Consider the following 15,254-nt stretch of genomic DNA (forward strand, 5'->3'; position numbering starts at 1 on the left):
CGTAAAATGTGAAAGCTCAGTGAAATCTAATTACATAGCCGTAAACACGAGTTGTTTAACTTGCGCCTTAAAAATTTATTAGGTGCAAGATATTGTTTGCGGAACCTCTTTGCTCCGCTTGTTCCGCTGAAACTTTTCTCTGTAAAAATTTTTTAACGTAATAACGTAGTGATATCAAAATTCGCTGCGTCACTGGTACAGCCAGCCGGCGGTTACATAATGAGGGCGGCTCTTAGCCATTCCTTGTTTCGTTTATTTTTTAATACCGTACATCCGAGCAATTTTGCCGTGCGCGCGAATACGTACCCGCGGTAATGACCACCACACGTAATGACTCCGGAGCCGAACAGTATTTCATAATGGTGAATGCATAGCTCTCGCCATATTGCAATTTGAATTTCGCTAAAATCAGTGAAAAAAGGGGTGCCGGGTGCCGCGGAATGAATATGTTAATTGGCTCTGGAATTGGCTGTCCTGTCGGTGATTGATTAAAATTCGATACGTCGTGACGCCGCCGCGTTGGTCGACTGAACGACGGACGGGAGAGGGCGAGGAGGGGGCGAAAGGGCGGCGAACACGGCCGGGTTGGGAAGGGAGAGTTAGCATGACTGCAACGAACCGGCCGTTCGGGCGAAGTTACTTTGCGGATAAACGAGATTGAAATTTCGATGGAAATTACCGCCGATACCTGTGGACTTAAGCGAACTGTCACCAAGTCAAACAGCAGTGACGACTTGTCGATTACGTCAGGGAGTGTGCCATCATCCAACATGCCAGACTAAGAGAAATGGAAAAACGTTTTCGATGTTCGCGCGGTGTTCACTTTCCGATATCTTCCCGCGTCTTGAATTGCTTAAGGAATCGACTGCGGAATTACGCAAGGATTGACGGCATTCGGAAGGAGAAAGATACAATGGTTATTTAAAGTATTGCTTTCATTTCTTATGAAAGCCATAAAGAGGAATATTTCTCAATTGTTTTATCAAAATTAATTGCTCAAATATGATTTCATAAATTAACTCATATTTTGAGGATTTATATTGCAAATATTTGCAAAAATTGTTAAGTTTTCAATAATTTAAACCGTTATACGCTTTAAAACTTATATATAATACAAGGATATATATTTCGCATAGCAATGCGGTGTGGAATTCTGCTATGCAATAAATCTCACGTATATAGGATTTATCGTAGTGCATCTCTAGGAATATTATCGTTGAGAGAAACTGCCGAGTCTTGTTTCTTGTATGCGTCAACATTTTGCTGAAATCCGCAAGGTTCGAGTATACAGAGCATGGCCTAATTCATGACACAATATGGAAAAAATATGTAATTCGTCTCGCGTGAAAAAATAAATAGAAAATTTAAATCAAAATTTTTTACTTTATTTTGTGAAAATAGAAAATTATTTTCCGACAATTAATTTCTAATTTAAAAATGTTAAAAACATTAATATCTGTTTTTATGTAAGAGACCAACTAAAAATTAAAAAGTTTGTTTAATTTCGAGTTTTATAGTTGATTTAAAAACTAGATTTAAAAACAGTTTATTGGCGCTGTTCCAATCTTAAGAAATACCGAAAGCTTTCCATGAAAAGGTACACCGGATAATATAAAAGTTTGAAAATGTGAGAAAAAAAATATAATTCTACCGTGAAAGAATAAACAAATTCATTTAGCTGCACCGCGACAGGTAGGTATGTTCAAGAGCCGCAGCGAGGACTGCTCGTATTACAGGGGAAGACGTATACGAGTTACCATTGGTGTACCTCTCTCACAAAGCCTCGTCCGTGCCGGTGTGTCGGCGTTAATGAAACACGTCCACCGTTGGCAATTGTCCCGCCGCAGGCACGACAGCGGCCGTCCGAACGTAAAAGGAAGAGGCGCTAGCTGGGCTGGCATGCTGTATTCCGCTCCGTTTCCATCAGGTTGCATCCAGCAGCCCAGGATCCGGCTACTCTCCGGCGTTTCGTGAATTTAGATGAGCCCGGCCTGTCCGGCTTAATTCGCGTGCACCTCATAAGAAGCGAGTCATAATCTCCCTCTCGCACAACACACACACACACACACACACACACACCGCGCACACGCGCGCTCACGCTCTATATTTTTGTTACGTTATTGGACGTTATTTAACGTCGCAGCCGGTGACCGTCGCCCGCTTTTTTTGGTGTAAAAATGTAACTGGTTCGTTGCACGCGTCAGCTCGGCGAACGTAGAAATATATCACGCTCCTATGCCAGACTTTTCTGTATTATTCATCGTATTTATCGCGCCACGTCCGCACGATTGTACGAATAATTACATAGTCGCGGATTATCCGGAGACGCAAACACTACAGTATTGTTCTTTAAATTTTTGCAGAGATCACACGCATGACGCGACATCAGACATGCGTGTCATCCATGACGCATTATTCGCCGTTCTCTTGTTAGAGCGTACGTGACAATCACTCTCATCGATTTCTAACTGTCACGTGTATTTTTGCATTAATTTCACTTGATCTTCACTGCGACAAAACGAGCAAGTGCTTCATCGGATACCGGAAAACCCTCTTTCGCGTTACGTGTTTCGTCTGAGACGTAAGAACAGCGACTATATGTCTGCCGTGGAAAAATGCCTCCGGAGAGCTCGGGTCACGTACAATGGCGCGATAACGTAGTCGCTCTTCGTATATTCCTCTCTCCGTCTCTCTCTCTCTTTCTCTTTCTTTTTTTTCCTCCCGATGTTCGCGCTCATCTCCTTTCGTTTCCTCATTCAAGTCTCGAATGTTCGTTTTCCCCGCCCGTATTCAAAGTGTAAGGAGCAAAAAGAAGAAGCGCGCGTGCACAAAGATCACATGCCGCCCAGATTGAGGCTGCAGGGTAAACGTTCGTGTTCCCTGCTTTTGCTTCCGGGCGTTCTGTCTCTCCTCCGCCTTCTCGGATCTCCGGCTTGTTCTCTCGCTTTGAGCAAATCTGCGTGAAAATGGGAAGTACGTCTAGTACGAACCGCGCTGGGGAGAGAAAGAGCGAAAAGTGTGTACGTTGAACGTGTGCCATGCCTATACGTGCACGCGTGCATGTGGCACGAGCAAGGACCCGAATGAGAAATAGAGAAAGGGAGAGAGAAAGAGAAAGAGAGAGAGAGAGAGAGAGAGAGAGAAAAAGAGAGAGAGAGAAAGAAAGAGAGAGAGAGAGAGAGAGATTAGTGAGAGATAACCATGGCGAATATCAGAGCCCTTCTGATGACGGCCGGGGTCGAATAACGAGACTTCGCCATCCACGATAGGACACGGTTCGGAGTTGAAAATTACTTCCGCGTCACGGAGCTTTTCCTGCGGGGCCAGACGACCCTCCGACGAGTACCAGCCGGAGGTGAATTATGATAGTCTATCGAAGTAAGTTCGTTACCGATGAGATTCTTGATTTTCTATTTATCGGGAGACCGTAAGGCAGCTAGGTAATAAGTCTCTCGTAGCCGTTGCCCATCCTCCCTCCCTCTCTCTCTCCCTCTCCCTCTCCCCCGGTCCCCGGACAAAATTAGTTCTTGAAGGAAATATATTGCGGATGCCGAGGTAAATACTGAAAAATCCCACAGCGCTTCGGGTAATCTTTTTTCTATTACGACCGGCAATTTGCGACGAAGCGCGATAAATTCGCGTGAGCGAGTGAATTTTAACACTTATACGTGGTAATATCATAACGCGGGCATTGAATAATGTTCGTCGAAAGATAGAGCGTCGGACGATGAAGCGCTCGCGCGAAAATTCAAGAAAATGATTACGGCAAAAGCAAATAAAGATATCTTATAAAGAATCGTAGATGGGAGAATCAACATAGTTAGAAACAAGATTTCGGATTCTATTATCCAGAAATGGAAGGAAGAGCCGACAGTGGATTTTATTGTAGACCAGGGAGAACCCAGCATGGGGCAAGGCAGCATTTTCTCGCTCGATCACGGAACTCCAATGATCCTACGTTATTATTAATAAGTTTGCGCGCGTGTACCTTCCGCATAATGGAATAAAAATGTAGTAGTGAGCACGGTGAAAAACGCGCATCTCTACCGATAGTATTTGAAAAATTAACCGCCCTCGTTACGATTGATTATGACTTACCGCTGCTGTTTCGGTAAGCGGAATAAATGCACTCGCTTTATTGTGCATCCATTAAAATTCCATTTACCATGGCAGCTTATGGCTCGTAGGATAATAGAGCTGCAGCAGCACTCGATGTCCGATAGAATAGTTTTAACTACCGATTTTCCGTCTTCAATTATGCTGTTTGATCGATTTAGTGCGACATTTCTTTTGGCTTTGTGACTAATTCATAAGTCATTTTACCATCGAAATCCTTAGAGAGAGAATGTATGTTATAATTATTGCGCTGTACAGCTATATTTCGATTTGTTAAGTTTTGCTGTATATAAATTCGTGCGATTGTCGCAATGTTCTCTTAGCGGTCTTTCTCTTTTTCTCTTGCGTACTTTTCTATGTTTTTTTTCACATATCATAGAGCGTAATGAAGATTACGACCTGTTGTATCGATTAGCTTTCAATTCTTCAACAATACATATTTTTTACGAGATAAAGTGAAAATCAAAACCGCGGCGTTCACGCGAAACGCACTTATCCAACATGAATTTAAGACTTTAAGACGTCCGTGGAGTTTGCGTAGTTTCGTCGCCACAAGCAAATCGCTTAACCGCCGTGATGTATTTTGACGGGCTAATGGATATCGCGTACGGATTATCATGCTAAAGAGACGTTAATTAACACGTCGCATCCTGTAATGGCCGTTCAACCGGAACAGAGGTTCTCATATGCAATACCCGTATCGTGCACGGCGTTTCCTATATAGGTAAAAGGAGAACGGAAATTAACACTAATGGTGTAAATGCTACTAAAATAAGTCTTACAATTCCACACGTGCAATATTTTCGACAAAAACTTCACTGATTTTAGATGACGATCTATACGCAATGCAAATGTTATAAGAATAGTAAAATAATTAAGAGATATATTTTGTATATAAAATTTTTACACTCTTATATATATTATAATATTCATAAAATAATTTACAATTAGACGTTAATTATTAAATTATTATTCATTTTTTAATTATTTTAGAATTGTCAATCGATTAATTGTACATTAAATCGATAAATTAGGTTAATATATAATTTAAGAAGAAATATAATTAATATAAAAGCAACTCTCTTTATGAAAGGATGTAGTAAATATCCGAGATAATCTCGAAGATTTTGAAAGGATAAATCACGGAATATGCTTCGAAAGTCTGTCGGGCTAAACGGTCGCATTTCTACTTAATGCATTTACTAAAATAGGAACTTCTAAATTCGCGCTTTTGTGTACAGAATCATGCTAAAATCGCCATGTATATATTGTTAGTACATATGGTTATTGGATCGATAGGTAAATAAAAATCTGCAAACAGAGAATTTTAGAGCGTATATCCAAGAAAATCTTTTTGTGAGATTATTTTATAATCGAAACTTATCAAGATATGAAATGATTGTAGTACGTAGTAAATATAGGGATCACATATTTTAAGTTTATATGTCGGATTAAAAGCAGACGGCAGTATAGCTTTATCAATTTGTAACTTACTATGCTGAATAAGTCAGGAGGGGGAATTTGAGTTAAATCCAGGAAATCGAGCCGTTTCGCGTACGGAATCTGCTAATTTCCCCTCAACATATGTAGCATATATATAAAGTGAAATAAGGACATTAATATTTAGCTATGTAGTAATTATAAGTAAGGGAGTCGGCCAGATATTCCATTATAACTAAAAGAGCTTCGCATGTGACGGCAAATGGAGATTAGCAAAATGATATATATATATACGTAAGATTAGTACTGCGCAAGCTGCATTGAATGCTATATATCGGGCAATCCGTCTTTACAATGTGACATGAAATGACGAGATTTATTGGCAGAAAATAAATTTCGTTCTACGATTTTCCGATATTTCATCTTCAATTCCGACCGTATAACGCCTGCATAAAACCCACGCGAGGGTTTTATGTCAAAAAGAATCGAATTTCGGCATACCGCCGTGAACTTAAAATAAAATTCAATTGAAAAGTGTGATGATTTTTTGCAGTATCGTGCATTGAAATGAATTGCAATAACGAATCTTGTTGGGCAAAATAAAAACATAATTGTTCCGCAAAAATGAAAATATCGAAGAAGGAGAAAGCAATTTTTCTGCGAAGATTTTTATATGCAAATTAATCAAAATATACATTCTTGCAAAATCTTGTGAATGTAATAATATAACGGTTAAATGTTGTACAAATTTAAAATTGGCGTAATATTATTTACATGTTATTAAAAACCGAGTAATTTAGTAATTCTTTTCATTGGCAATTTTATTATTAATTTTCCAATTTAAATGGTAAATTCATTATTAGTTTGTTGATCGATAAAAAGTACGTATTCTCTTCAAGTAAATCCAAATATTCGTATAACACATAAATAATATCGATGGAGAAATTTGTGAAATCACCTAATACCAGCAGATGTGGAGTCAATTCGGGCTTACGATATCCGGGAAAAAAATCTCGAGCGCGATTCGATCGATGACCTAAGCTAGACGGTACCCACCTCTACGCCACGTCGATTCCTCCATCGCACCCACTTGTTGAACCCTGGCCGCCAATACTCGACAAAGTACTCCTCGGTGTACTCGACCCCGTTGCCGTTGCCGAATCTGCCCTGCGTCTTGGTGGACGTCAGTAAACGCGGGGTGTGCAGGTTCACCTCCAGGTATTCCTTGCCTTCCTTGGTTACCATATTTCTCGGGCACCAAGCGCCACCGCCCTTGTCTTGTCGTAGCCTGAGAAACCGAGGAATTAGATTAGTCGAGTTATTACGAACGCTCTTGAGGGAAGTACGTCGCGTGAAGACACGCGAGGAACGCACACGTGATAGACGCGACGTTATATATATGCTCGCGTGACAAACGCACGAGCACTTTCCCGTTATGCTTTTCTAGCCGCGAGTTGTGGCGAGTGCCTCGCACGCATCGAGAAGAAGGCAGGGTGAGTCATATCCGAATAGAAGATATATATGTATCTTCCATTCGAATATATCACTTACACTGTGCCTTCTTTTATATATATATATATATATATATATATATATATTTTTTTTTTATTATCGTGAATTTATTATGTGGATGATATAATTAATGAGTTTCCTGTCCCGGTTTCCTTTCAAGATCAACGGCCGCCTGCGTGTAAATTAATGACGCGGCGATTGATTTACGGACGATCTTTGAATCTGATCACGCTACCTCGTCCGAGGTTCACGCGGTATTGATTATGAATAACTTATTTTGCAGCGAAGCTTTTATCGCGATAACAGCTTCTTGTGGACAGAAGAAAATGGAAGTAATTTTTTCAGGGCTCTTCAAGCTCGTGGAAGGGGGGAAGAGACTGGTGGTTAATAGATTCTGGGGAGAGAAATTGTATAACCATAAAAGATTTATGTACTTTAAGAAAAGATAAAGCATTAATAATTACAATAGTTATATAGTTATAATTCTATATCAATTTCCGTTTTCCAATAGAAAAGACATAAGGCATTAATAATTCTGTAGTTATAATTTTATATTAATTTCCGGTTTTAATAGAAACTTTAATGCTTTATTTTGAGATATATTCATAAAGCTCAAGATTTCTAAAATTTAGAATAAGGTAAATGTACCAATGGTACATTTACTGGGGCACTTAAGATCTATGTCTGGACACCTTTATCGTTTTAGTTTTTAAATGAGTATAACGCGAATTAAAATCAAAGCTAAAAATGTAATACAAGAAATAGTATATTACACTACAAGGGCAGAAAGTTTGAGATTCCTGCCCTTGTAGTGTAATATACTATTACCTTTGATTCTTTGATTTTAATTTACGTTACAACGTTGACGTACGCGTATGCTACAATATTCTGCATGCCAGTTGATAATTTTTCTTCGCATAATAAAATCGACCGAAGAAAAACGTTAAGAGTTTTGTGTGATTTCGATTATATATTAAATACTTGCAACATAACCCATGGAATGCGCAGAAATTTTTGGATGCACAAAGCGTATTCTGTGTCACAGCATCTTAACTCTCACTTTTCTGACTTTTCAAAGCTGGTTGCTCCGACAACGAGCCTGCTAAATTAAATTCCGGAAATATATCTTTCGTCAAGAATTTCGCGAGACATATTGGCATCGTTGATTAAATCTTAGAACGAAACTCCGCGCGATGTACGAAGCGAGTGACGAAGTTTATAAGAGACACGATCGCGTTATTATCAAGTGTTAGTTCCGACACGCGTCACGAACACACGCCTCGGAAATCTATTGAAATACATATATATATATATCCTACACGCATGGTTGTATCACAAAGGGAGAGAGAATCTCCATGGAAATATTTCAGCTGGTTCAGTCATGGAGGACTGCCATACATATAGGCGGCATGCCCACATGTAAACAATAGACCAGGCAAATCCACTGAAAGCGTTTGCGGTTAATTAGGTAGCAATACTGTTAACAATGTCCTGGCTTTAGCAAGAATGCCCTCCGTAATCTTGCGTGGCAATCCGTCGCGGTCCGTAGTTACGCGGTTCGACGAGCACGCAGGTTTCGTTTAAATGAAGTCACCGCTACTGCTTACTTTCGCAACCAATTTCGCGATAGCTTGAGAAAACGCTGTTTATTTGACGTCCATTCGTGATTGTCAGCAAAATCGTGCTCAAGATAAAAGGTGCACAGAAATTCGGAATTTCCATAATAGCGTTAATTGCTGCAGTAAATGCACGGCGACTATATATTTAAATAGAGCGGATTGTTTTACAATATACAATGCATAAGTCATTTGCTGTGAATCACGCTTGATTTATCGAAATTTCTTTTTATCGTTATTTGCCCGGTTACACATCGATAATAACGCTTCCTCCTCTCTTCACGTTTATTCGTAGTCGGCATTTTCTATTTATCTCAATTCATGATAAATTTCAAACCGAATGTGATATAATTTCTGAGATAAAATAACCTGAATTTCGCTAATTCAGATATAATGCATTTTATTATTGTAGTATTTTATTATTAATATCTACAATGAAAACGGAAACTTTATCGAATTCTGTTTTACTTGAATATTCAAAAATATAAATATTATTTCGGAGATTCTATAATAAGATCGTTTTCATTATTTCGTTATTTCGAGAAGTGACTTCTGTTGGCAGCAGGTACAATATTGACCATGTTGCAGCACTTTCGCCCGTTAATTGCGCCATCAACGTTTCCAGATGCTCCGTAAGTTGAACGTAAAAATAAAAGAAACGGCGTATACCGGGAGCCGTAAAAATTCCCTTACGTGCCTTCTTCGAGTAACCTGTAAGATTCATCGTGTATAGAAATGTAGAACTGCCCCGTTGTTAAAGAAACGTAAATGTACATTCGATAATGCGCATTGCTCAGAAAGTACTTAATCAGAAAACTTCTACAGGTTTCTGAACGTAACGAGTTTGCTAGGAATATTGGATAATTTTGTGATTGCAATTTACTGTATGGCTTACTGCCTTATTAACTTTAATCTATCATCAAACACTGTTTTTATAAATAAAATAGCTTATTGCAACGTTGATGATTCAAAAAAAAAAAAACTAGAAGTATGATGATGAAAGTATCATTAGTTTAAAATAATAAAATTTAACGGCATTGCAATAATGACTCATTTTTTCCCTATTTCCAAAAATATATTCCGTGCATAAAGAATATAAAACTTGATATTATAAACATAACATCAGATCTTTTACAGTTAAGCTGCATATAAAATAAAAAAAATGTGACGATATGGAACTATTAACACTATCAGATTCTTACTATAAATATTTCATCTCATTATAAGTTTATCGAGTGATTTAATTGAGAAAACGATACGATACTTCGTTCAGCTCCGGTTTTTTTTTTTTCAAAAAATAGATGGAGAGTGCGATCTTAATAGAAAGTCAATAGTCTGTAAGGTACAATTTACGTCAGCCAATCGACGAACCGACCAGCTATTCCTTAGCGTAGGGTACTCTAAAGTAGTCTTCTCGAGAAATGTACGAGAGCTAGGAGAGAGCTCGGCCCACGGGCCGACCAAAAGCATTACGCCGCCTCATCAGTCGAAAGGTGCATTAGCATTGCTAATGACCCGCGATCGTTACCACCACACGCCGCAGCTCTACCATCCGCACGCTGCTTTGCGCGCAGCGTGTTTGTTATTTGGAAGTAGGCCACGGCGAACGCGGGAAGGAGAAATAAGACTTTTAAAACGGGTGGGAGAAACGGGGGGGAAGGCCGGAATATCCCTTCGTTAACCCGCAATAATTTTCGCACGACAATATCTTTCAACGTCACGTAGATATGCGTTCATTTGTTTCATTCGGCTAAAACACTAGCGGATATCGTTTCGGCTCGGCTGACCATAGAAACAGAATTTCCCGTTGCCTTTTACGCGAAAATTCCCATAGCTATTAACAAATTGATGCGTCAAGCTCTCTCCCGTTCTCTCCCCCATGGTTCTTTTTTTGATGGATTTAAAGCGCTTCTTGTGCGAAATATCTTCCGTAATTCTGTAAAATGCCCGACCCGTAATCCATTCAATTAAGGTTATTGTTTTATCACGATAAATACAGGGAATTTACAGTAAAATGAGCAATTTCCATTTATTAAGTGAAGAAATATACCGCGTGTGTTTGCAAATGTGATATAATGTGTGCGCAGTAAATATTGGATCGTAAAAGATATTACAGAGCTGAATTACTTACGATCAATAAAACCATTTTGTAATTTGCGCATCCCTTTGTGTACGTTGTCATTCATAATTTTTCGCGATGATATGAGGGAGGTCGCGTCGTTATTACGAACACGTTCGCGTATGTATACATATTGTATCAAGTATTGTATCCTACGACGGTTACCGTCCGATTTCACTTGGCAAACCTGAATTTTCCAGCCGCAACAAAACGTTGCGGCCGATCACCTTCTACCTCTTCTTTCAGGCATATTTATATTCAGGTCGCGCACGAGCACGCTTGCTTTCTTCTATTATCTCCCAGTGCGCTCCCAGCTTTAGTTTCGAGCTCCCTCCGTCTCGTTTCGACAATAGCTGGTAAAAAGTAATTAAATTTTCCCGTGATATGGCGATTTCGATGATAACCGTTATTACATTTTCGGGAGAGACCGTGACGAGAGAGACGCGAAACGAATAAAATGGTACATACTCTTGCACGCATTGCGCGACATTTTACGACCGTTTCGAGGCTAATCCCCGCGCTAATTAGACGCGAAATGAGCGACGATTACGTCACCCGGCGAAGGACAAAAACACCCGCTATGCGAGCGGCGCGGGCTATTCTGGAAACCATGCTCCCGCACGGACTACGGAAACCCAGCTCGAAAATATGTCACTGTAGATAAACGGTATAAGTCACGGTATTATAGGTGACGATAGACACGCTTCCAGAGACAAAAGATTAGGAGATATATGACGAGATACTCGCTAAAAATATATGGTTTTTTTCTTCTTTTTCGCGCGTTATATGCCGCTTTGTTCCCAAGCTTCACAGTGTGATAACAATATAGTGAAAGATATCCATCTTCAGATTAGCATTTATATTATCACTCAATATGTAATCTAAGTGGACGCAGAAAAAATAATCATAGCTCCTTTTATTCTTTTTATTCACTCGTCTACATTGCACAAGATACGAGAATTTACGAGTTGATATGTACTCGCGCTTGCTGCGTTCTAAAAATTTTCATATACTTCCTACGTTTTGAATAATTATTTGCACGCTTCTTTATGTTGCGCCATCTAATCGTCATTTGTCGTTACCGCAGGTTAAATTAAAGTAAATTTATCTTATTAATAAATATTGTAAAAGTATTTACATATTAGTAAATTTATTATAAATATATTTAAAAAAAATATTGCCTCTAGTTGTAAAAGTATTCTAACATATTGAAATAGTTTCACAACGCAAAACAACATGACGAAAGATATCCCTCTTCAAGTTAAAATTGTGTATTATCATTTGACATATAATCTAAACGGATGCAGTAAAAAATAATCGCAACTTTTTATTCTTCTTACTTATTCGCCTACATTGCACGAGATACGACAGTTTACGTGTTATACTTGCATTTGTATATGCGTGCTAAAAATTTACATATATTTTTTGTATATCTCGAATAATTAAGTTTTCACCTGCCTATATCGCGCCATCCACAATCTTTATTTGCCGTTACCGCAGATTAAGGCAAAGTAAATTTATCAGTTAAGGAAATGTCGCCTACGCGTTGCGAAAGTATATTCTTGCAGATCGAACTCTGACCTTATGTGCCGATACCGGAACGAGTTCACAGGAGACCTGGTCCTCACGGTTCATTCGCTTGATCGAGCTTTACAGATATAACGTGTAGGACTATCATGCGGACTGCATCTGCAGCGAACGCACATATAGACAGGCTCTACCAGCAGCCGGGTTATAACGTGCCGATGTGAGAAAGAACGACGCATATTCCGCGTATTCGCGCGTTCGTCCGTACACATGGCACATAGACGTCGTACCTCCCTATCTTCCAAGCTTGCGGGCATTGTTATTGAATATGCCGCCGGGAATGCTGCTGCCGAATATGCCATCAGCTAAATGATCCGTGAAAATTCCAGCTGGCCTGTCCGATTTTACGCGGGCGCGAGCTTTTTCCTTTTTCCTTCGTATACGCGCCTGCGCGATCGAAGCGAACGGACAGCACCATCGCTGGAAAGAACGGGGCGATTGATAGGGGCCGAGACGGTACCGTACGAGCCCGGAATGTCGAGCCATCGATATTAAAACGTTCCCGAATCACAGGGAACGTTCGCGAGAGTGCTGCGCGAATCGTGCCGCGTTATTATTCCGCGCCGAGGAAGATCACCAATCTCGGAACGCGAAAGCTCATGAACCGCGCCGAGGAATTTTATGGACGATATACGCCGTTTGCAAGCAGACCTCGAAGTAAGCACGGGATTATTAGGTTTGCGTTGGCTAATCGCGATTTTACGCGAGTGGCAGTAAAGAAGAAGTTAATATAGGTATTTTATTAACGCAATGATATTTTGCTGTTGAAAAATATAAGATATATATATGTAAAATAACGAGAGGCTAATTTTTCCTGAAACAGAAACGGCCAGTCTTATATCCGATTAAAATAATTTTAAATACTACCAAAGTATTTCCGCACAATTTAATTTGCGACTCAATCTTAAAAGAGCATCTGTATTGATTCTACAGCCAATCAATAAAAGCTATCGTTGGGTATAATTTAATTAAAAAGCGAATATACAATTCCGAGTAAAATTATATTATATAAAAGGCTTCTCTGATTTCTCTCTCTCTCTCTCTCTCTCTCTCTCTCTCTCTCTCTCTCTCTCTCTCTCTCTCTCCATTATCTCAATCTATTCTGGATTTCTTTAAAATATAAGCTTCATTAAAATTTTCCAATTAAAACGGTTAAATTAAGATACTTTGTATTTTTTGATTAAAATAATCTAAATTAACATTCCAACGCGACTGCTTTGCGCGCCATTCGTTCTGAGAACTTTTCAAACGTTTGTTTTCTCCATCAACAACATTGTAATATTATATTAAAACTAATGCGATATGTCAATTGCATTTATAATTAAAATTTAAGTCATTTCAATACTTTCAATATAAAACATCTGCCATCTAATAATGAGAAAATATCTGATAAGTGTTAACGACGTATATAAAGTCGTCGTTTAAATTTAATGGCAGCCGTTGCATTATAAATTACATGCAGCTCCTATCTTCTCTCGTGGTCTCTATTTTTACGACAAATCTTCCATTAATTTAAGATGTTCTCTCTTTTCTGTCTTTCACAATAGCTAGTCTGTATGCACGTTAGCTCCAACCACGTCAATCGAGGGCCTTTTTTCATGGTCTGAGCATCAAGAGTCAAGAGCGATAACTGAGATAAAGCGGTACTGGCATATACATTTATAATACCGTATCACCTTATCTCGTCGCCCTTGCTTAACGCGAGCAAATGGGAGGGAGAGTCAGGATACATCCGGGTCGATCCCACGGGAGACGCCTCCGAGGAGTCAAACTCAATCTGCAAATGGTACAATCCCATTTTCGACGCTTCGACGGCGCTTGATCACTCTCTTTTAAAGCCGGGTCCGGTAATGTGCCTCGTATATTTCTCTTTACGGCGCAAAATGACATGAGATGACGTGTTTCATTGTCGTGTATTCCCCGTGCTAATATACCCCGCGTCAGTTGAATTATTCGCGGCTGGTACCGTAAAGATGGGCCGTGGGGGGGCTATTTAAGTTATACGACGGTATCAACATTTGAATTTCTCCTGAGATAATTATAAAATGTTTCGACCGCTGAAGTGCGGTCGTATATTTCGCAACATTCTCTGTATACGAGATAAGGATTATCATATAAAACGGTGTCAGCCTGTATTGTATTCCTACTTCTGTAGGTACGTTGAGAATTGAGTCTTGACTCTCCTCGTTTAATATCGGAAATTTTCTATCATTACTGCGAATCTCGGCCGCATGATGATCCAAGTTCTACAAAGCGCGTTTGTACGTCGCATAAATAATAACAATTTGATTAATCCTCCGACGATTCTATATCGCAACGGAGAACAAGGGAACATTAATATCCGCAACAATTTAGAAACTTTTCTACAAAACCCCTGTACGGCACGGCGTCCAGAATGGCGATGAAAATTGTCTGGGCGATCATATTTCAGCGCAGACAGCCCGCACAATTCGCCGTCGACTCGACCGGAAACTATCTCGGGGCGAATATTTGTCTCGCGGGTCATGTTAAGCGACCCAACGTTTTTTCGTTGCGCTACGCTACACTGACAGAATTCGGCGTTGTCAACGAATCTAAAACTTCGAGTCATGTAGCGAATGTATCGATATCCCGCGCGGGCGGCGCTCGGCGGTCGTTAGAGAGAGAAAGAGAGTTTCGTGATTTTTCGGAACAACGAGAACTGGAAAGTTCCCTCTAACAGCGCCAGCGCACGATGTACGTATATGAAAAATCGAGTTCGTCGCTAACGAATAAGGGTACCTGTATTTTTATATTTTGACCAACATTGTTTTAACAAATGTCGTCATACGTGTACGTCTAATCAATACACTCGTTAATAACTATTATCGAAAAAATATAAAAAT

The 15,254-nt window shown here is 39.6% G+C and overlaps 1 protein-coding gene across 2 annotated transcripts in view; it reads right to left on the reverse strand.

Moving 5' to 3' along the window:
- The window catches only part of Ddr (discoidin domain-containing receptor 2), a 195,130-nt gene that overhangs the window by 57,446 nt on the left and 122,430 nt on the right, over positions 1–15,254 (reverse strand). For both annotated transcript variants that reach the window (XM_077404427.1, XM_077404426.1), the window contains one exon: positions 6,613–6,844. In XM_077404427.1, the coding sequence (XP_077260553.1) occupies positions 6,613–6,844 (232 nt within the window). The remainder of the gene's footprint in view (positions 1–6,612; positions 6,845–15,254) is intronic.

Source organism: Temnothorax americanus, unplaced genomic scaffold (genome assembly GCF_048541705.1).
Source record: "Temnothorax americanus isolate GAGA-0224 unplaced genomic scaffold, ASM4854170v1 Scaffold19, whole genome shotgun sequence".
In the NCBI taxonomy this organism is placed as follows: Eukaryota; Metazoa; Arthropoda; class Insecta; order Hymenoptera; family Formicidae; genus Temnothorax; species Temnothorax americanus.